The 21,725-nt window shown below is 46.5% G+C and overlaps 1 protein-coding gene across 1 annotated transcript in view; it reads right to left on the minus strand.

The window, feature by feature from the left end:
* The window catches only part of LOC149272840 (attractin-like protein 1), a 207,244-nt gene that overhangs the window by 132,322 nt on the left and 53,197 nt on the right, over positions 1-21,725 (minus strand). Inside the window, exons 11-19 of the mRNA XM_089506674.1 lie at positions 18,858-18,942; positions 17,546-17,757; positions 17,021-17,139; positions 15,658-15,790; positions 14,314-14,495; positions 9,757-9,970; positions 7,344-7,532; positions 5,475-5,693; positions 3,923-4,060 (exon numbers count right to left, since the gene is read on the minus strand). Coding sequence (XP_089362800.1) covers positions 3,923-4,060; positions 5,475-5,693; positions 7,344-7,532; positions 9,757-9,970; positions 14,314-14,495; positions 15,658-15,790; positions 17,021-17,139; positions 17,546-17,757; positions 18,858-18,942 — 1,491 coding nt within the window. The remainder of the gene's footprint in view (positions 1-3,922; positions 4,061-5,474; positions 5,694-7,343; positions 7,533-9,756; positions 9,971-14,313; positions 14,496-15,657; positions 15,791-17,020; positions 17,140-17,545; positions 17,758-18,857; positions 18,943-21,725) is intronic.

Here is a 21,725-nt window from a genome sequence, read left to right on the forward strand (position 1 = left end):
GATATTCCCGGCTCCACAGCGCAGCTTATCGGAGACTTCGAGGGCTTTGTGGAGGCCGGCAAACGAACTCATTTAAAGTTTACAAACCTGAAAGTTTGAGTCCCACAAGGAAGCGGATGAGAGATCGTTGGAGACGCTCTGCAGACACGAAAACCTCAGCGCGATCTGCTTTCTATACGATGAGATTTCTGAGGACCGTTTCTATGTCTATTTTTAAAGAAGCTTCCGGAACAATTCGAAACACAACAAGCGCTCATGGCGAGAGGCTGTTACTTATTTACCAAAGTATCGTATACAATATTTATGTCAAATACATAGGATCCTGTTCTCATACGGTCGTTTCCCCCCCCTATTCACCTCACTGAGAAGGTAGTAGATAAATGGAACAGCCTCCCAGCAGAGGTGGTAGAGGGTAATACAGTCAGGGCATTAAACATGCATGGGATAGACATCCGGCTCCTGAATCTAAGACGAGACCAACGACTGATTAGGGTTTGAGTCGTTACAGCAGGAGAAACGGGCGACTAGACGGGGGCCGAATGGAAAACCGATGAGGACTTCACGAGACTTTCCTGCAGCTGATTAGAAATATAAAGGGGAAGAGGTGGGATTTATTTTTATTGCCCCCCGGTGTCCCCTGTCTGACGGGGTGGGGGCGTCGTGTGATGCCACTGATTTGTCTTCAGTAGAACAAGAAGATGACATGATGAGAAAAGACGCGCACGCTCGACGGCGGAACTGCAAATGGGTGACACACAGACTGCGGAGGGCAGCCCCCAAGAGACGCATTACGGGGTCCCTTTATGGCGTATAAAGATTAAGTGTCTCTTTTATACACGTTTTTATTGCTAACGCTGTAGCTCAATTCTAATAAAATTCCGCCCTTCTTTGCGGTTTCGTGGCCCCTTCCGTCTCTCGCTCTACTTTAGCGCCCCCTGGTGATCGCTTCGCGGTATTCTGGGTGTCCTTTCGGCATTTTACAGACTTCCCCGGATCGCTGGATATTCTCTGTTTCACAAGATAAAACCTGTTACACAAAATAGCTCATTTCTTTCTGATACCTCAACGATCCGGCCCTGGGGCAGATATCCCTGCCGGGGAGATAACGCAGACGTCCTTGTCCTGCACTCCTGGCGTCCGACCCGGCTGAGTTAATCATCACTCCGGACTCCCCATCTCTGTCTCTTTCCACGGCTGACGGGCTGAGATGCGACGCGGCAGTTTTTAAAATCGCAGTCTCAAGGTCACCGTGGATTGGCCGCTTAACTTGCGATTCCTCCCCGCGGCCAGAAGAGCGCATGCAGACAAACGCGTCCGCCGCTCGCCATTTATATAAACTCGCTGGTCACGCCGCCGGACTACAGGAGGAACGAAACGAGAGGCAGAATAAACGGCTTAATAGATCCTTCAAGACAAGAGCAATAAAGCGGAAGCGCTCGGCCATACGGCGCATCCTGAGTGACAACCACACAAAGTACAGCTGAAAGGGGCATTAAGCCCCTAATATACCCCAAGCAGCCACAAACAAGCCACACATCCAGGCGGCCCACATGTAGAGGGACTATGAGGTCCTAGTGAATAGGGGTTATAAAGCAGTCTTATCACTGTACCAACCAACATCCCTGCTGCTGATACAACCATTCCGCTTCTTTCACATAGATACCTATTGTGAATGGACAGGGGGGCAACAGGTGGTGCCCATCCTTTAATACTGATAACGCTCCTAAGTGGATGGAGGAGAGAAGGGGGTCGAGGAGTCAATGATAACCAAATTCATACGTAAAGTCTGTTCCGGTTCCCATTCGATGGATTCTGCCGGCGGGGATGCGGCTGAACGGATTGTGTGACTCGAACATGCGCAAAAATAACTCCGGGGGTAAAAAGGGCTTCGCTGAGCGAGACCCGGAGGCCAGCAGGGACATTCAGGGCAGAGGTAAGAAAGTTCTATGTCAGCAATTAATATTCATTTAATGCGGAAAAAGAAATATTCCCCCAATTATTTTTTGTTATCGTTCAGCAGACTTAAAGCTCGAAGTAAATCTCCAGCGTTAAGTAAACGGCGACCGGGGAGCGACCCCCAAATCATCGAAACAAATCGCTGTCCGCAAAACTCAACGCTGATCCGTCACCTCGAGGCTCCCGAGGCCGTTACTTATTGATAAGGGTGAGAAATCCCAAATAACTCCATCCTACACCGTGATATACGAACGGTCAGTGAGTCCGCGGGGTCTCGGTAACGAGCGGCTTTAAGGGTCTCTCGCCTGCGTGGAGAAGGCTTCTTCCACCGACGCGGCCAACGAGCTGAGGACGCCTTCCATTAACGAGAACCGATACTCCATGCAGGAGGTCATCGCGATATAAACGCCAATAGCGCCACGATCACCCAGACTATTTGTCACATTTATATATTTGGCTAACGATTCAGCTAGGAGGAACCGGAGGATTCTGAGCAAAAAAGGGTTCCTGCCACTGAGGTCACTGAGGGGTAGCGGTGTAGGTTTAAAGGGTACAGCCGAGGGGGCAAAAAAGGCTCCGCACCCCAAGACCTTTGGTGGACCAGCAGGTGGAGGTTCTCATCCTCAATATACCCTCTCTAGTGTTCAAGCAGAAGCGATGGAAGCCATGACGTCAAACCCAAGGAAGCAGCACAGACCTCCTCATCCATCCCAAAAAACAGACCTTGGCGGAGGTTCCTGGATAGACGCTCAACCTCCAGTCCGCCCTCCCACCTGTCCACCTTGTTCTGCTAACGGCATTAAGCAGAGAGTCTCCTGATCTTCAGAAAAACTCTCCTGACCTTTAAATCTTCTCCCGACGCCATTAGAACCGGTGATAAAAAGAAGCGTTTCTGATGAGCAAATAAACTCAGAGCTGAAACGTAACCGTTTGAAATTCAGCAGCCGTCAGCCGTAAGAACCGATCCAAGACATTAAATACGCGATCCAAGACGCTACAATCACAATGAATCTTTCTTTTTTTTTTTTTTTTTAATCTTTAATAAAAATGAAGCTTATTTATAGTCAAAAATTGCCTGTTTGTCGTTTTTTCCAATTACGGATGGGGAAATAAGAGGTAAAACGGATACATTTCCCAGCCCAGGAATTGATTTCCCCCATTACGGCACTCAGCGTGATTTAGTAAAGGTGACACGGACGCGGTATTTGGTTAGTTGGCTAATGTATCCCAACAGAATAAAAACCCAGTGCATAGATCATGCTGTCGGAGAAGGTGCTGCTCGCGGGGGAAGAGCATTTTATCAACTTCAGGAAATAACGGAACTATTAAGAATTATTTAAAGCGCCATAAAGCAGCAGAAAACGTGCGACTGTCAGCAGGGGGCGAGTATTAATCTCTCAGCTCCCGGGTCTGGCGTATGACGGCCGCGCCGCGGAGCAGATCATCCGGGATTCACACCGCTGGCTCTTTATGGGGGCAAAAGCCCGGAAGGAAGGGGCTGCGACCGTCCGTATAGATAGAATTTTATGTGTATATTATAATCCAGGGATTTTTGCCCGTTGTTGTTGCATTTCTGCAAATTAACTCTTTTAATGCCAATAACTGATTTGGAGATAAAGTCACATTTACTGACGGAACGCAAAGATGTTTTTCGATGTTCCTTTAACTTAATATCACGCTGTAAAAATGTATCAATCGTGTCGTTATTATTTCTGTTTTCCAGCAGTGAGATTCACCGTTTGCATATCAGCTGCCGTTTATGCAAATTCCCCCCGTTTCCCATGATCCCTCAGCACAGACGGTATCGGAATCCCATTGGTCAGCCCGAGCAGGAAGTTGGAAGCCGCTTCCTGTTCTCTCCCCCCGCGTCGTTTTAGCAGACGGCGCATGAGCCTCTAGCGCTAGAGATTGTTTCCGGCCGCGCAGTTTACTAAAAAGTTACTTTTATTAACGGGGCGTTACATACCTTCGCATTCTCCCCCATTGGTCGGGTTGCCGTGGTAACCAGCCATACAGTTCTCGCAATGTTCTCCGGTGGTGAGGTTCTTGCATTGCTCGCATACGTTGCCGTTAACGCACGTGCTATGACCGTTACACTGGCACGCTGTATCGAGGAAAAATAAGACAAAATTAAGATAAAAATGTAAAAATAATAAATGCAAAATAACGCATTTTAACAGAAAATAACATCTTTCTGGGGTATTGTTTCTAAAACAAGTGATGGATTTTGTTACACCGATAGGAATGCACCGTCTACCACCAAAGAACAAACACACAGATCCACACGAAAGCCTCGCCATGAATTCACCACGGAAAACCCAACTGAACCCAGCAGCGCTAAAAAAAACCTGGAAACCTGCGATTCTGAGGCCCCCAAAACCGAGTTATTAGCAAACTAGAACTCTAAAATACCCAAAACCTGCAGCGATAGCGTGAGAGAAAGCGGTGGGCGGATCCAAAAACTTCCAATATGGCTGCCTCCATCCCCACACTCAATATCAGCAACAACAAAAATAAAAAATAAAATTAAACCCGGCACTTAAATCCCTGAAGTCCCCGACGCCATCGGTGCGAGCGAAACAGTGATTCGTCCCTTTAAATGAAAACACACTTGAGGGCAGAGGTCACTAACTGCCCCAATCCATTTCAAAATGAGATTCGGAGGAAGAGCTGGGGTAATATCTGGGACTAAGTCACGTTTTATTTTGTGATTAAACCGAGGAAAACACAAGAAAAGAGCGAATGATTCTTCCGACGTTTCAAGCTGATAAACAGACGCTGTATTTGTGTTCCTCGGAAGATAAATACATTAAGCTTCTGTACTCCAGAGCTAAACAATTCCTTATTCCTCCCCAAAACGACAAAATAGAAATATCTAGAATAATGCGGAAAAAAACAAAAATAAGAAAAAAAACCCCACAAACACCTCGCCGCTGTCTGTCTGGCGCAAACGCGATAACCCAACCTCTGTGATGCCTCTTCATATAAGTTCCTTGTAATAAGTAGGGAATATCACGCGGCCCGCGGGGACGGGGAGGCTCATCGGATGAGCCGCGATTAATAACATTTCTCGCCAACAGCTGGGCTTTGAAAGGTCAGCGGCAGAAGATAAAACGAAGGCTCATCCTGGCGCGATCCGCGTCTCAGTGGAGGCCGTAGGGCAGGTGATTGGGGTAGAAGGAAGGGGCAGTTATTGTGGAAATCAGGCAACCCTTAAAGGGACACCACAGCCTCCCACGGAGCCCCTAGGTTCTTCACGCGGCCAGAGATAATAGCTGGGGGGGTTAAAGGGGCAAATGGGGGGATTCTGCATTTTCAAAAAGGGACACCACAAACATTTAAAGAGACCTCCCAGCTTTTATATACATTATAAGCTGATGCTTGGGTGTCCAACGAGGGCAGCCCTGCTCCCGTATAGAATTCCAACGGATGGAAAGCGGTTCATCGCGACGTCGTTTATAAAGAAACTTTATACAAATATAACTCTTTTCTTTTAATCTGCAGAAAGCGGCTCTCACCTGGGCAGTGGATGAAAGACCACTCGTAATTCTTTTCCCGAGGGCACAGGCCGGTGTCCAGAACCATCTCGCTGCTTTGCTTCCCCAAGATTTTCATAGGACCCCTGGACGACCCTTCCATGCAATGCCCCCTCCCTGTGTTACTGGGGTCGTTACACCATCCGCAGCCGGGGTGCTCCAGGCAGAGCGCGCATGTCCGGAATCCCGAGCAATTCTGGGCTAAAGGAAGAAACGAGAAGAAAGGAGCTGAGAACAGATTCTGTGCGTTATTTTAATTATTATTTATTGTTATATATAGCGCCATCATACTCCGCGGCGCTGTACAACGTGTTATTTTTATTTATTGTTTTATATAGCGCCATCATACTCCGCGGCGCTGTACAACGTGTTATTTTCATTATTATTTATTGTTATATATAGCGCCATCATACTCCGCGGCGCTGTACAACGTGTTATTTTCATTATTATTTATTGTTATATATAGCGCCATCATACTCCGCGGCGCTGTACAACGTGTTATTTTTATTATTATTTATTGTTTTATATATCGCCATCATACTCCGTGGCGCTGTACAACGTGTTATTTTTATTATTTATTGTTTTATATAGCGCCATCATACAACGTGTTATTTTTATTATTATTTATTGTTTTATATAGCGCCATCATACTCCGCGGCGCTGTACAACGTTTTTCTGAATTCCGTCCGTAATTGAGCTGCAGCGTCCGCGATTTCTGTCACTTGAAGCTCCGAGGAAGGTCAGGCCAACCTTCGAGTTCCGCGAGGTGTGAAAACCGTCGGCTGTCCTGCCGGCAGAGCGCGGCGACGTCTCGAAACATTAGGCTCCCTCCACGCTCGGTAACATTGTTATTATTACTGAATTAGTCGGGAACTTCGGTGACCGCCGGGGATATAAAAGGAAAGGCGGGGGGGCAAGGTCTGTCCGACCCGACGCCTTTAATTTTACGGGGCTCGTAATCACCGCCGGCAACCGCCGTAAATCTTAATGCCGCGTGGAATTACCGCAAAGAAAGAGACTTCTTGAGCGAGGAATCGCGGATTAATCTTTAATGATCCTGAACTCCGGAGACTTTTATTTCATTATTTTGGGGTCTCTTCTGAAAATGTGATTTCTTTGAGCGCCGTCTCCGAAGGCCGTAACCGCGCGGCGCCAAACCCCGTTCCGTTTAACAAATAAAGGATATTTTATTTCTGGTTTGAATAACCCGGCAGCCAATGACAGCTGATCCTTTGCTTCTAAATCTGCAAATCTCTCGCCGCGGGAATTTATTTAGATTTATTAGTAGATTTATTTTCACCGGCCGACGCCATCGTTAACCCGCGCAGGTCTGAAAGACGTCGCCCCCGGAGAGGCCATGTTCCGCGTCGGTGGGTTTATCAACAAGGGGTCAAGAGGCGGAAAATGATTTAACAGAGCGCCGCGGCGGCCTGAATGTAAAGTATAATGAAAAGGAGATTTAGCGGCACCTGAGCGCCGGCTCGCGATCCCAACGTGTGACCGTTCCGTGGTCAGGTGACCGAAGATAATCCGGAACGCGCCGGCTCATTTTAACTCGATATGTTTCCTGCCACCTGATGCCACCTCCGCTCTCGCCAGCCGGCAATTTGTTTGGAGGAGATGAAACCTCCACTTACCATCTGCTGGAGAGCATAAAACCCGAGCGCTAAACAAAAGAGACGCCGAGCGAATGTCTCCCAGCATTTCAATTAATTCCCCGTCCACCGGCAGAGCGGCCGAAAGGCCTCTCATATATTTTTATACTAAACGCTGTGTTTTGATGAAACCCTAAAGCCCCCGGGCCGCGCGATACATTCTGCTCGTGCCCCCGGGGCAGATGGCGGTACTCACGGGAGCAGGTGTTGGTTTGCCACTCGAGGCACTGTCCGTACGGGAAGGAGATGATGTACGCGTTGGAGTCCACGCAGCGCTTGGTGTTGCTGCACCACATGCACTCCATGCCGTTGCTGGTGCAGTTGGAACACGACGTTCGCAGGGAACACGGCATTTTACACGGACGGGCGTTCTGGTTCGGACTGACTGCAAACACGGGACAGAAAAACATACGAGTGCGGGTTACACGTCACATGAACAGAATGTACCCCAAACACACATCTACCCCCGAGAAATACCCTCCACATAAACCACCACAATGCGCTTACCCCATCTACAAAAGTGGGGCATCAGGGGAGGAAAAAAGGCATCAAGGGAGGATAGGGGGGCATCAGGGATTTGCGACCAAAGAGGGACTGGACAGACTAAATAAGAACACTTGATAGAAGTTAAACGGACATAATAAAATGTTACAATAAAAACATAAATAATAATAATAATAATAAACAACATTAATAGTAATAATAATAATAAATATAATAATAATATTTTTACGGACAGGCGTTTTATAAGCAAGAATTCCGCAAGCAACGAGCAGCAAGATGAGGACCTCAACGTCCAGTTTATTAAGAGCTGCTTCCCAGAGCAGAGTCCCAGTAACACCATTACACCCCCCCCCCCCCCCCGCGGGATAATCCAGTTACAGACACGCGTTACGGGAATAATGGCGTCCGGATTGAGAGTCCATGACAGGGCGACGCTCGTCCATTCTCTGATTAGCTGATCCGGTCTGCTTAATGTGAGTGAGATAGAGATCTCGGGCCCCGTTTAATATTCCGTACCACGTTCCGCCTATACATCTCTGTCCACAAATCATACACACGCCAAATAACACGGCCAAACGTGAACAAACACGCACATCAGTAACCTCAAGGAAAAAAATCATGGTTTTTCATATTCCGCTGAGATGTATTTTAAGGAAATTGTACTTTACTGAGAGGGTGGTAGATAAGGGGAACAGCCTCCCAGCAGAGGTGGTAGATGGTAATACAGTGAGGGGATTAAACATGCATGGGATAGACATACGGCTCCTGAATCTAAAACGAGACCAACGACTGATTAAGGTTTGAGTCTTTACAGCAGGAGAAACTGGCGACTAGACGGGGGCCGGATGGGGGCCGATCTGCCGGCAGGGTCTAATACTGCATCCCATTCCACACGCAGAGGCAGACTTTAGATATATTTGTTACATTCCTGTAACTCTTGTTTTCGGGGGACGTCGGGCTGGCCCTTTAAACCCTTTAGATTAATGTTTGATTATTTCCCGGAGGGGGGCAGACGCGTCCATGAAAACCTTTCCAATCCGCCGGCCGACAAACAGACAGCGCAGGTTTTCAACAAAAAATAAAGAAAGCCGCAGAAAGATGTCTGAGATAAAGAACCTGCGCGGATAATGGACTCGCAGCGGATTTAATTACGCCCGGAGGGACGGAGCGTAACAAAAGGTGTCTGACCCCGGGGGAGGCGACGCGCTCCGCAGACACAAAGAGGCAATTTACTGCAACACTGGGGGGAGAACGCCAGCGGAACACGTTTCGGGTCCCACAACGCCGGCTGTTAGCGGCGGCCGCTCGTTACCGAGAGCAGCAACCGCGGGGCTCACAAAATGTTCTGTCCTCTCTGACTCCCCCGTGACCGATATAACGACGCCGATAACGGGGCGAGACGATTCACACCCCGCACCCTGCAAAATATACCGGAGAAACCTTAAAGCCTCGCAACAAAGCGGACGATAACGACGCGGAACGTCGGCACCGGACCGACCGCCTGCTTATCGCTATTCAATACGCAACGAAAGCCCCTCTTTCCCCGTCACCAGCAGGACCCCCGGTCTGTGTCGTTCAGGTCGATGGATTAGACTGGGTGATGCCCATGCGCTCTTCTTACATACATGCCAAGTACCCGATGCACCGACGGGACTCGATGTGATTAGGAAAGGATCAGAGAGGGAAAAACTAACGCTGCTTCGCTGATTAATGAAAAAGATGGTACTTAGTGACAGCGTCCCCTCTACGAGATAAAAGAGATGAAGGACGGGAGGGAATTTATTTCAAAAGAGGAGAAAAGTTACAACAAGAGACCCGAATCTAACGCTAGAGAGTCAGAGACTGAGATGGAACAGAAGGAACTTTACTGAGAGAGTAGTAGATAAGTGGAACATCCTCCCAGCAGAAGTGGTAGAGGGTAATACAGTGAGGGTATTAAACATGCATGGGATAGACATACGGCTCCTGAATCAAAGACGAGACCAACGACTGTTTCAATAAAAGCCGTGATAGGTTAATATGGGCAGCGGGGCAGATAACTAAATGGCGTTACATTCGTACAAACAGGCGGCCGGTATAACGGAAGACGCGGGATCTCCACTCACCGACCGGCTTCTCGCACACCAGGCCGTCCGTCAGGGCCGTGCAGGGGTTGGCTTTCAGTCCGGCCACCTCGGCTCGCTCTAAGTTGGCGCAGAATCCCGAGTCGCTGGGCTCTCCTGGAAGCCACTGCAGGGTGGTGTTGGTAAACGGGCACATGTCCTCCCAACCCCAGTACGAGATGTTGATTTTACGCAAACCCACCCAGGGCGACAGCTTCTAAAACGGGGCAAAAAAACAAGGATTAGATAAATTACCTGATTTCTAAATAAATACAAAGAAAAGGGTTAGCAGCATTTAACAAACAACAGAGAGAATCTAACAATCCTGTAACAAAAACCTATAAATATAAATAAATTATGTTACGGCTTATTTTGGCCACAGAGCGTAAGCTCTTCTGCCAAGGCTGAATGCAAATCAGACGCCATCTGGCTAATCTCTTTACGGTTTGTCGCATTAACTGCGCATCAGGAGAGGTGAGTCGCATTCTGGGGAAAGTTATCAGCCCCGGCTACAATATCATAAAGGAGCCATTCCAGAAAAACCTACAATAATACAATTATATATTTTATCCCCAAACGCACAGCCGGGATACTGTAATGCAAATGCCCCTCTGTTTCCCACAATCCCTCAGTGCAGACGGCCTCGGAACCCTCCCGTCTGCCCGAGCAGGAAGTTGGAAGCCGCTTCCTGTTCTCTCCCGTCAGCCCGAGCAGGAAGTTGGAAGCCGATTCCTGTTCTCTCCCCGCGTTGTTTTAGCGGACGGCGCAGGAATCTCTAATTGTTTCCAGCCGCGCAGGTCCCTCCGTAACGCTATTATCACAGATACCTCAGGGCGACGGGGCCTTTTGGCTAAGATCAAGTGTAGTTCTCCTTGTGGTGGTGGGGGGGTGACACTGGTCCTCTGGCCTTAGGGTTCGGGAAAGCAATGGAGCCTGAGGTGGAGTTGCCCCGGCAGAAATGCTGGAGTCACCGTGTGTGGTATTGCACGCCACTGCACACGGTGAGCGCACGTTCCCACTGGCGGCCTACCAGCACTACCTTTTCCTCAGGTACCTTTTGGTCTTGGGGTTAAGATTTTATTTTTGAATCCGGCAGGCCAGTAATGGTCTGTCCTTAAATTATTTTTCTTTAATTTATATAATTCACGTCGTTTTTACACGAGTGCCCATTAATTCCCCGTTTTTGAATTCACGGCTTGGCCCCCACGATTCTTTGGCACACGTTTTTTTGTACCCACGTTTTTGGACACTGTTTTTCTTTTTAGAGGCAGTGAAGCCTGGACTTTGCTGGAGGAGGATTGGGAGCCTTCTGGCCCCTTCCTCTCTTCAAGAAGACCAGCAAGGAGTCTCACTCTTCGGGGTGACTCGAGATCCGACCCTCCCCTGGGGGGGGTTGGAATTTGTCCGAGTTCTCCGTGAGGGGACTCGGTATCGTAGTCTGGCTTCTGCTGCCTTGTGCACAGTTGTGGCACCCAGGAGCATGCGCCTCGGGATCCAAAACAAAACCAAAAAAAACCCCAAAACGTCAGTGCGACGGGGCAGCAAGATGGCGGCTCCCAAATACAGCGTAACAGGAGGGTAACAGAGGGGGCTTTATTTTGATAAATAAAAGAAAAAAACTAAAACAAATGTCCCCATATCTATATAGTGTATATTCTGTATGTATATCTATAATATAGTGTATATTCTGTATGTATATCTATATAGTGTATATTCTGTATGTATATCTATATAGTGTATATTCTGTATATCTATATAGTGTATATTCTGTATGTATATCTATATAGTGTATATTCTGTATGTATATCTATAATATAGTGTATATTCTGTATGTATATCTATATAGTGTATATTCTGTATGTATATCTATAATATAGTGTATATTCTGTATGTATATCTATATAGTGTATATTCTGTATGTATATCTATAAAGTGTATATTTATAGATCTCTTTTTAGTTTTTCTGCACTGCGCTGACTTTCCCAGCTGTCCCGGTTGTCAGCCGTCTCGGGCGGCCCCTCTGTCCTCGCCCGCCTGTCCGTCTAATAAGCTGCATTTAGGTGTTAGCGCCAGCCGCCGGGCCACATCTGTATGAAGAGACCAGCAGACGAGTTCATGCGCGGCCCCGGTGCTCACTCGTGAGACGTGCGAGGTGCACTCACAGATAGGTGCCGGGGGACATGGGGGCCGGTGGTTTATCCTCTGCCTGCGCCTGCATCATGATGTTATACTCCGGACGCGGTTATATAGAATTCCGTCGGCCCGGCCGGGGTCTGTATACGACATTTTTCCTCCCCGGGATGTCTCCGAGGCTCCGTCTGTCCGTTTGTTGCCGTTATAAAGGGTTTATTGCGGCCGCTGCCACCTCGTCGTGAATCTGCTCCTCCGCATTCACAGCTCCTCGGGCCAGGGGGGCGTCCAGAATGATAACAGCCGAGAAAGGTGAATTATTTATGCCAACAGATTGAGCAAGATATTGGAGACGGCGTCTCTCCGAAACAAAAGGCCGGCGGGTTTAACTCCTTCAGTGCTGGCCCCACATCCTCAAAAACACACAAACTGCTAATCGGAGCCGTCCGTCTCATCCAGTCCGTGCCGTAAAGACTCAAACCTTAATCAGTCGTTGGTCTCGTCTTAGATTCAGGAGCCGTATGTCTATCCCATGCATGTTTAATCCCCTCACTGTATTACCCTCTACCACCTCTGCTGGGAGGCTGTTCCACTTATCTAACCACTATTAGCAATGAATATTATAAGAGTTACTTCTCAGATACATCGTTGCTTCTTTGTTTCTTCCAATCAGTATCAGGAACCGGTAGCAGAAAGTGTCTAGAGCGTTAGAGAAGAGAAGTATCTCTCGCTAAGAGAACTTGATTAGAGAGGATGGTTAATGTAGACGGAGAGACGGGGAAGTGGCAGGAAGAAGAGATATCTCCGTGACTTACAGAGACTCGATGGGACCGGACAGCCAGGCGGGAGGGAAGAGGAATGACTTTCTACCTGGAGGCTTCTCGCAGACAGCGCCGTATAAATCACTGCTCCGTTTCATTAGCTCGCTCTGGCAGCTCACTAAACGGGGCTTTTTAACTTGGTAGCCATTTATTTAAAGCTGCTGTTCCTCCTGGATGTTCGTTCCCAACTTTCCTAAACCCTTAAGTTATTATATACGGCTTCTTCTGTGTTAAATAACCGGATTCCTGTTTTAAAACAATGTCCTGCTTTACTTGAGGCTTTTAGTTCGTTCCCTCTGCTCTGCGCTGGCTGCCCGTCGGTCTCCGACATTACAGAAGAATCGTCTGCTTGAAGGTCCGTTAGTTTAAAGGGGGCTGGGAGTTGTTGTAGACGATGAGATCGCTGTGATGTAATAAATAAAGGAGCTTTTGAACAATGACAAGAGTCTATTGCTAAGCAGCTCTAGTATCTTAATAGACATTTAAATGCAGTTTTGAAGTCACAGGGGGTTCTAGGGGGGGGGGAATAAAATGGGCCGCTCGGTGGAACAGCACCTTTAAAGCGTCAGAAACCCTCTGTGAAATCTGCAAAGCTTGTATTATCTCCTCTGTAGAGTGCAGGGCGCCATATTCTGGAGTCCTTCTATAACACGACGGGAGCGACGGGCTCAGAATCCAGTGTGGAGTCCGACGGGGAAAATGTTTAAAGCGCAAATTGATCCCCAAAGCAAACGGTTTCTGTTCATCTGATAAACCAGGTTCAGGGGGGAGTCGCACGGTTTGTTTCTCAATAAATCGTCCTCAAAGTCAGACTTAACGTGGTTTTTGCAGCCACGGCTACCTCGCATGTAGGACTGGACTGGGGATGACAAGGCGGCCCTGGCAATTTAAAGCCGGCAGCGCCTGATGATATAAATGAGGCCTAGCAGAGCGTGTGGCCGGCGTATCCAGCCAGTGGAGCGACAGATCATGTAAGTATAGACGCCAGGGGCCAATGCGAGCCTCCTTGCACCTACCAAGGAGGTCTATTCAGTAGTAAGTCAAGTCATCAGTGTAGTAAAGGGTTAATGACTGATGTTGCCTGTCCTCTGACACTAACGCTTGCAAAACACGTAGATTCACTAATCTAATCACTTTCTTTTTTGTGATTTGCAGGCGAGGGCATGCGTGTTGAATTGAAAGTGATTCTCATCCCTTCCCTTGGTTAATGGGGGGGTCCTGGGGACCTCCTTTTCATTTTAACCCCTTAATGACAAAGCCCGTACATGCACAGGCTCAAAATGCATTGTTTTCAATGGGTTGCCCATTGTCCTTAAGCGGTTAATACCTTAAATTTTTAATTGTTATTTACTATGATAGATAAACGAGCAGACAGACACCGACAAACATTTTCCTAGCAACGTGATTACCCCCAAACATTTCAACAATGCTTACATAATACATCTAGCAGCGCGTGAGACCCCCCGTTACTTTGTGTCCGGTTTGAGACACAGAAGAATACGAGAAGATAATTTGTAGCAAATAAAAAAGTAAAGATTTGTCAGACGATGCGATACGGAGGCCGGCACAAGGCGGACCGAACTCAGATATATTTGATTCCGGGTTTTACCTGGACCGTGTATTTCTGCATCTCATCCAGAACAAAATCCACCTCCTTGGGGGTTGTCAGGGAGGCCAGGCTGCCGCTGAGGTTGTGGCAGTAAACCCTGGCGTTGTCGTAGCTGTCCCGGCTCGAGTTGATGCGCAGACAGGCGTCCCCCACGTGCGTCCAGCCCTCCCCGCACAGGTGAGCTGCAACGAGGAACAGAAGGGGATAGCGGCACGCGGATTATAACGGGGATCTAGCAGCAAAAAGCAGTAAAAAAAACAAGACAGCGCTGCGCTTATTTGGGCAGAAAACTGAACTAATAGCCATTTATTTAGGGAGAAGAAGACTTTTCCCCCTTAAGTTAAATCTCGCATAATAATACGGATGTCTCGGCATCCCCGATCCTGCGCAGCTCGGAGACCTGACAGTCTGCACATCAGCGATGCAAAAAAAGGCAAGAAGTCTGAATTCTAAACGTCACAAATTCCCTTCATTGACGAAGAAGCTCCTATTCTTTTCATTTATCGGTTGATATAGCGCCATCATATTCTGCAGCGCTGTACAACGGGATCACACAAAGACATTCATGGTCCATTCAGTTTAGCCTTAAAAGAGAATAAATTCTTCATAAACCAGAGATTCCAACCAATTCTCCTCCTGTGATCTCTACTTTCTGGATAAATTGGTACCAAAAACGACTTGGGACGTATTTTTCGTTTCGTTTTTGGTCGATTGGACAACAAAATTCAAATGACATTTCTGAGCTTTCTCCTTTTTTTCGCTAGTTTTGTTGGGGCCTCTTCCTCATTTTTGGATGTTCTTATGAGTTAATGAAATTAACACATTTTGTTAAAGTTAAGGTTTTATACGAATCCAAATGCACAAGTCTAGTAACCAGTGATCCGGTGTGTGCCGGTAAAATAACCCAGACATGGCGGGGTGACTTATAAAAAAAAAAGTGATCCCAATGCCAGATTAGAAAAGTGATCTTATCATAATAGCAACAAATGGAAGGAAGTTTTACTTTACTGAGAGGGTGGTAGATAAGTGGAGCAGCCTCCCAGCAGAGGTGGTAGAGGGTTATACAGTGAGGATATTAAACATGCATGGGATAGACATACGGCTCCTGAATCTAAGACGAGACCAACGACTGATTAAGGTTTGAGTCTTTACAGCAGGAGAAACGGGCGACTACAGGGGGGCCACCGGGGGCCGATCTGGCGGCAAGTTCTACACCCTTATGCTGATTGGACCATTCCATTAATTGCTATGGCAATAAGATGACATTTCCCACATTTGCATTATAATGGTCAGGTGGTCGCTGGCGGCTCCGATGGGCCCCCGTCCGGCCCGCCGTTCGCTCACCTGGCAGCGCTTGGCACTCCTGCTGCCTCTGGTCCCACTGACAGTTCAGATTTAGGGAGCAGCTCTTACAGCTCGTCAGTTTGTTGCAGATCTGCTCGTTGCGGATGTAGCATTTTGTGTAGTTTTTCACCGACTGAAACACAAAAGGAAGGAAAACAATCACAAAAACCCGGAAAAGTTCAAATGAAAGCGGATCGGTCGCTTTAACCCAACGCTGCGCGTCACAGCGCTATTCCGGATAATAAATCCTTCTATTCCGATGCCCGTGTAACAATGTTACGGATTAAAACAGTTACTCCTCACAATCACGTAGCTCCTCCCCTTTGGTGATAGGTGATAGGTGATTGGCTCTGTGTGTTAAAGAGGATAGACACGTAAAATACCCCCTAAATTGTAATGATAACCTCATAAATACATTATTTTTAGTTAATAAATGAACTTAGTGATTCAAGCTCCTCGCAGTGACCGGCGGAGGTCCGACCCATGGCAGCGCCCCCTGCCGCCCCCCCCCCCACAGACGGCATCATCATGATGTCATATGACCGCGGCATCCCCATGCGCCGTCTCTTAAAGGTCTTATGGAGCTCCTGTGTGATTTAAACCTTCGCCGAGGATCATCCGCTTCGTTCTATAATCCTCTTCTAGTTAATGAATCAAAATGTCAGACGCGGCCGTGCGTTCAGAGACCGTCCAAATGTCACAAAACTCAACGGACGAGAATTCTAACCCGGAAACCCAGAAACCTCCGTACATTATTAAAGAGAACCAAAAACCCTCTAATACGGACAAAGAATTTAACCCTTTCTAGTCACAAACATGGATGTTAACACATAGAATAGTTTTTTTGCGGCAGATCGGCATACGTTGGCTCCGTCTACTCGCGAGACCTCAGAGGTCTCCTTTTCCAAAGAACATACACCTGATAGTAAAATGTTTTAATTGATGTGCAACTGGGTTCCATTATTATTATTATTATTATTATTATTATATTGATATTATTAATGTATTTATGGAGGGCAGCAGGATGGAGGGTCCAATGGGTCAAAATTCTTCTGTTTCTAGAGTTTAAAAGAAGGTGGTATTTTTTGGTGCATTTTTGTAAAGGGTATAATACCATTAATTTAACCCTTTACAAAAACATCTGAGAGTCTGTTAGGGCTTAAAAATGATATTTTCCTCTCCTTTCAGGTTTTTTTTCAGGGGCAACTAGCATTTCAAATGGAGACAACATAACAAGCGGGTCCAAAGGGAACATTATTAGCGTTAATCGGGACGTATTGATGACGGTAACCGCTAGTGACCCGGAACCAGCCTGATTTGTGAAATAACCCCCCCCAAAAAAGAAGCGATCTGATTGGCTCACCACGCTGCAGTTGCTGTTCAGCGACACGCACTTCTTATCGTCGCACCACTGGCAGCCGTTGGTATTTGCCGTGCAGCTGGCGCAGTCCGTGTTCTTGTAGCATCTGTCGTCCGACGCGGCTGCGACGCGGGGTAAGAGGGGAGCGTTTAGACGGCGCAGACAGAAAGCTGACTCTCTACACCTGACTATATACACCGAGCTGACTCGCTACCCCATGTATAAAATGGATGGCTTCTATCTGGAGGAAGGACGAGGCTGGCCAGAAGTATGCTGTGGATACAGACCCACTTATTGTATTAACATTATTTTTTTAGGAATTTCAGCCTTTTTAGTTATTTTTAATACAATTAATTTCCCAGAAAGCGTATGTTTTACGGGGTCCCTTTAAAGGCGCATCCAGTGGGTGCTATAGGTACAGATATAATCCCCAGTCTGTCGGACATTAGGGGTCTCCTCATGTATAAAATACATTTTTTCTAACTATTTCCAGGGTTCTAGCGCCGGCCCCGAGAGTTACCCCCTCACCTGATTTGGCGGGGCAGTGGGCTTGGAAGGACTTGCCATTGGCGCGAGCCGTCTCCCACGACACGCAGTGGTCCTTGTCCCACGCGCAGCTGATTCCGCGCACGGCGTTCGTGCAGAGATCCTCGCCGCGGAAAGCCTCGCAGCTCGGGGGCTTATACACCAAAATGTCATTAAGGAGGACGCTGGAAAAGCCCCCAAATATATACATGGACCTGCAGATACAGCAAAGAAATGAAAGCGGGGACCGGGTACAATGTAGCAAGAAAACGCTGGGGAGACACATCGAATAGTAACACGGAACAGGGGCACCAATAACCAGCGTCAATCCAATAGTTTATTATTATACTTTATTACTTTATTATATTATTACTATTATTATTATTCTATATTACTTTTTTATTATTATTATTATTATTATTATTATACTTTTTTACTTTATTATATTATTACTATTTGTTATTATTATTATTATTATACTTTCTTACTTTATTATATTATTACTATTATTATTATTCTATATTACTTTATTATTATTATTATACTTTCTTACTTTATTATATTATTACTATTATTATTAATATTGTTTATTACTTTAGTATTATTATTATTACTATTATACTGTATTAATTTATTATATTATTACTATTATTATTATTAATATTTTGTATTACTTTAGTATTATTATTATTATTATTAAACTTTCTTACTTTATTATATTATTACTATTATTATTATTACTCTTATTATTTATTATTATTCTTTATTACTTTATTATATTATTATTTTTATACTTTATTATTATTATACTTTATTATTTTATTATTATTAACTATTATATTTATTAATTGTTCTGATTATTTAGCCATAAGGCAGGGGCCGAGGGGTCGTAAGAATGTGTCTTAAACGTAAATGGCATTTTTTGCGCTGATTCTGCGAATGACCTTTACATTTTATGTTATATTATCAGCCGCATGAATATCCCTTATCTGACCCGATCACCGCGTTTAAACGTCAGTCCCGTAGGTATAAGTCTCGTTATACAGCGCTACAGTACCTGTCGGCGACATATAAATAAAAGGCAGTACTAAGATGGTAATTCAAGCTTTTTTACACAAAATCTCTTATTTTTGAGGGGGGGGGGAGGCGGCCATGCCGGTTTGACTTTAATGAAATTAACTTCATTAAGTGAATGGGGGTGTATGGAAAAATAACTACAGGAGACATTTAACCCTTTCAGAGAACAATAGCAATCTTTTTGGTAATTTTTAGTAAAAAAAAAATTTAAAATATTATCAGAGAGGAAGCTCGTTACCCGTTGCTGACGACGGCCGAGTGCCCGAAGCGGTTGACGTCACGGTGGAGATTGGGCTTCTGCAGAACCTTCCATTCATCGCACGCTGCAAGAAAAGGAGACTGTTTAGCATCAACCCAGCAAGAGAGTTACACCTGTGGTCAAGTAGGCATTTTTTTCTAATGTGAGCTAAACCAAGCAGGGGTTATTTTGTATGCAGTGAATATGATCCATGCCTAGGGGTCTCCAGTAATGCATGATGTGTCTCTAGTGCGTCCGGGACACAGCGCTCGGCATATCCCTGCGGTCACATCTCTTGCTTTGTGCAGGGAGGAGAGGAGCCAAGAACTGAAACGGCCAGCAGACATATTTGTGTGCGGCGAGTATGTATTTGCGTGCGTCCATGTGCTTAGGGGCCCCAGAGAGCCTATATCTCCTATTGATTATATGGCCCCTATCTAATTGCCCATGAGACGGTATTATGTTATATATCATACTAATACAGTAATTAGATCGTTAACTAATAAACAGAAACGTATTATAAACGGCAAAATGTAAATGCGCAAGACACAGCGGGTGATACATAAACAGGCCGTTCAAAAGTTTGGGGTCACTCAGCTGTTTTCATGGAAGACAAGGAAATTTCTGGCTGTAATGGGAGATAAAGGGCCTCTGTACCCCTATGAAGAGATTCCATTAAAAATCAGCCGTTTTCCAGCTACAATAGTCATTTACAGCATTAACCCCGTCTGCGCTGGAGTTATTTTAATGGGGAAAGTGTGCTTTTCTTTCAAAAACAAGGACATTTCTAAGTGACCCCAAACTTTTGGACGGTTGTGTAAATAATATTTAAATTTAGATTTGTCTCTTGGGGACTTTTTTCTCAGTGCGGAAGGGCAAAAAAATACAATTTTTCATTTTTAAATGTCTAAGTGACCAATAGAGAAATATCCCAATTTTTTTAAATGTTAATAATCCTTTAATTTCCCCAAAAGCGTCGGGGTGCTTTCCAGATCCACCCCATTCCTTGCATGTTATGAAAGGTATTCCATGCTTTTATTTTTAGGATATCCTGAAATAACCCGACGGAAAAAGAAAGGTAAAATAAATCAGACCCCGAGATACTCTAATCCACAGAACGGGGTCGCGATTTGAGTAGAAAATTATCTATAAAGGTAAAACTATTATTAAAATCAAGTTTTGAGATAAGAGAATCCGCCCCGCAGACGGAGATGTAATAATGTAATAATTCTTCGGCCGCTCGTGTTATTTGTCAAACTGGCAGCTCTTTTCAACCGAACGCGGAATAGAAAAATATATCAATATTCGGAACGGACGTTTATCTCTTCCCCTCAATAACTTCCAGCCTGCGAGAGGAATAAATCCCCCCAGATGGAATCAATCCCACCGGGCGAGAAAGATGTCTTCTGCTCGTGGCGCAGTATTCTAGACGTGGCACCGCTCCCCAGCAGATGCTGCCACGTACCCTCATATTATGTCCTGGGTGCCTAAGGGTTAAACCCCTAATAATAAATCCAGTGCGAAACGATGGCCCCTTTCCACCCGGAGATCGGTATTTGCAGGCCGGGCTGTGGCCCATAGAGACCTGACTTTTGGGGGCCCCAATGGTAAGTCCAAAAATGGGTGTAAACACAGGAGTTTTGCATTTTATGCACCAAATCCTAGAACTTTGCACCAGAAAATAAGATCCTCGCTTCCCGGCGGCAGTAAATTAACTCTGAAAGGCTGCGGCGGGCCGGGGGCCGTTATATTTACAGCGTCCGCCCTGGAGCGCGACGTATTGGTTTATTTAAAACCAGCAAAAAATACATTTTCCCATAAAAGCGAAATAACGTTCTTTGAAGAAATGGCTCGCGTAAAGTGTCGTTCCGGGGAGCGAGATCCGAGCGTTACCTGAGCGGGGGGAGGTAATGGGCCGCCTGTCTCGGATACTTAGCAGCGAGGGCCGCAAGGTGAACTTGGCCTTCAGAAGATTAAAGAAGAAATCAGCAAACGAAGCTCCTGTCCGCGGGGGAATCTCATCTCTTCTATTGGTCTATTGGACCCCAGGACATGCGCAGACCGGCAGGGGGGACACAAGGATGCCTTATTGCTCCCTCCCCAAACCGGTTTATAGCACCCCCTCCATTACCACTTGATCCACTGGAGCCCCCCCAAAGTCTAGAGCCTGAACATCACCGGCATCCCGGCAAAGGTGGTCAGACCTCGACTTCTCGGCGAGGCGTCTTGGAGCTTGTTGGCTGGGAGGCCGATGTCGTAACGTCCTCTGGGAATCATCGACCTTCTGTTGGTGGAATCGGAATGATCTTCAACGATCTTGGGATGGATCTGGGTTCGCGTGGATCCTGGGATGGATCTGGGTTCGCGTGGATCCTGGGATGGATCTGGGTTTGCGTCGATCTTGGGATGGATCTGGGTTCGCGTGGATCCTGGGATGGATCTGGGTTCGCGTGGATCCTGGGATGGATCTGGGTTTGCGTCGATCTTGGGATGGATCTGGGTTCGCGTGGATCCTGGGATGGATCTGGGTTTGCGTCGATCTTGGGATGGATCTGGGTTCGCGTGGATCCTGGGATGGATCTGGGTTCGCGTCGATCCTGGGATGGATCTGGGTTTGCGTCGATCTTGGGATGGATCTGGGTTCGCGTGGATCTGGGATGGATCTGGGTTCGCGTGGATCTGGGATGGATCTGGGTTCGCGTGGATCCTGAGACAGGACTATGATCTCCTCTGAACTCGGCTCTTCTTGATCCACCAAATGTCATTAAACATCAGCAGACGTCCTCCCGGAACTCGCTTTGCTCCACAGAGAATACTCGGCCGGCGGAAATATTTCACTCGCCACAAATGCAGGATCCGTAATCAGTG

The sequence above is a fragment of the Sceloporus occidentalis genome, unplaced genomic scaffold (genome assembly GCF_023333645.1).
Source record: "Sceloporus occidentalis isolate IW3139 unplaced genomic scaffold, rSceOcc1.0.p SCAF_411, whole genome shotgun sequence".
Lineage (NCBI taxonomy): Eukaryota > Metazoa > Chordata > Lepidosauria > Squamata > Phrynosomatidae > Sceloporus > Sceloporus occidentalis.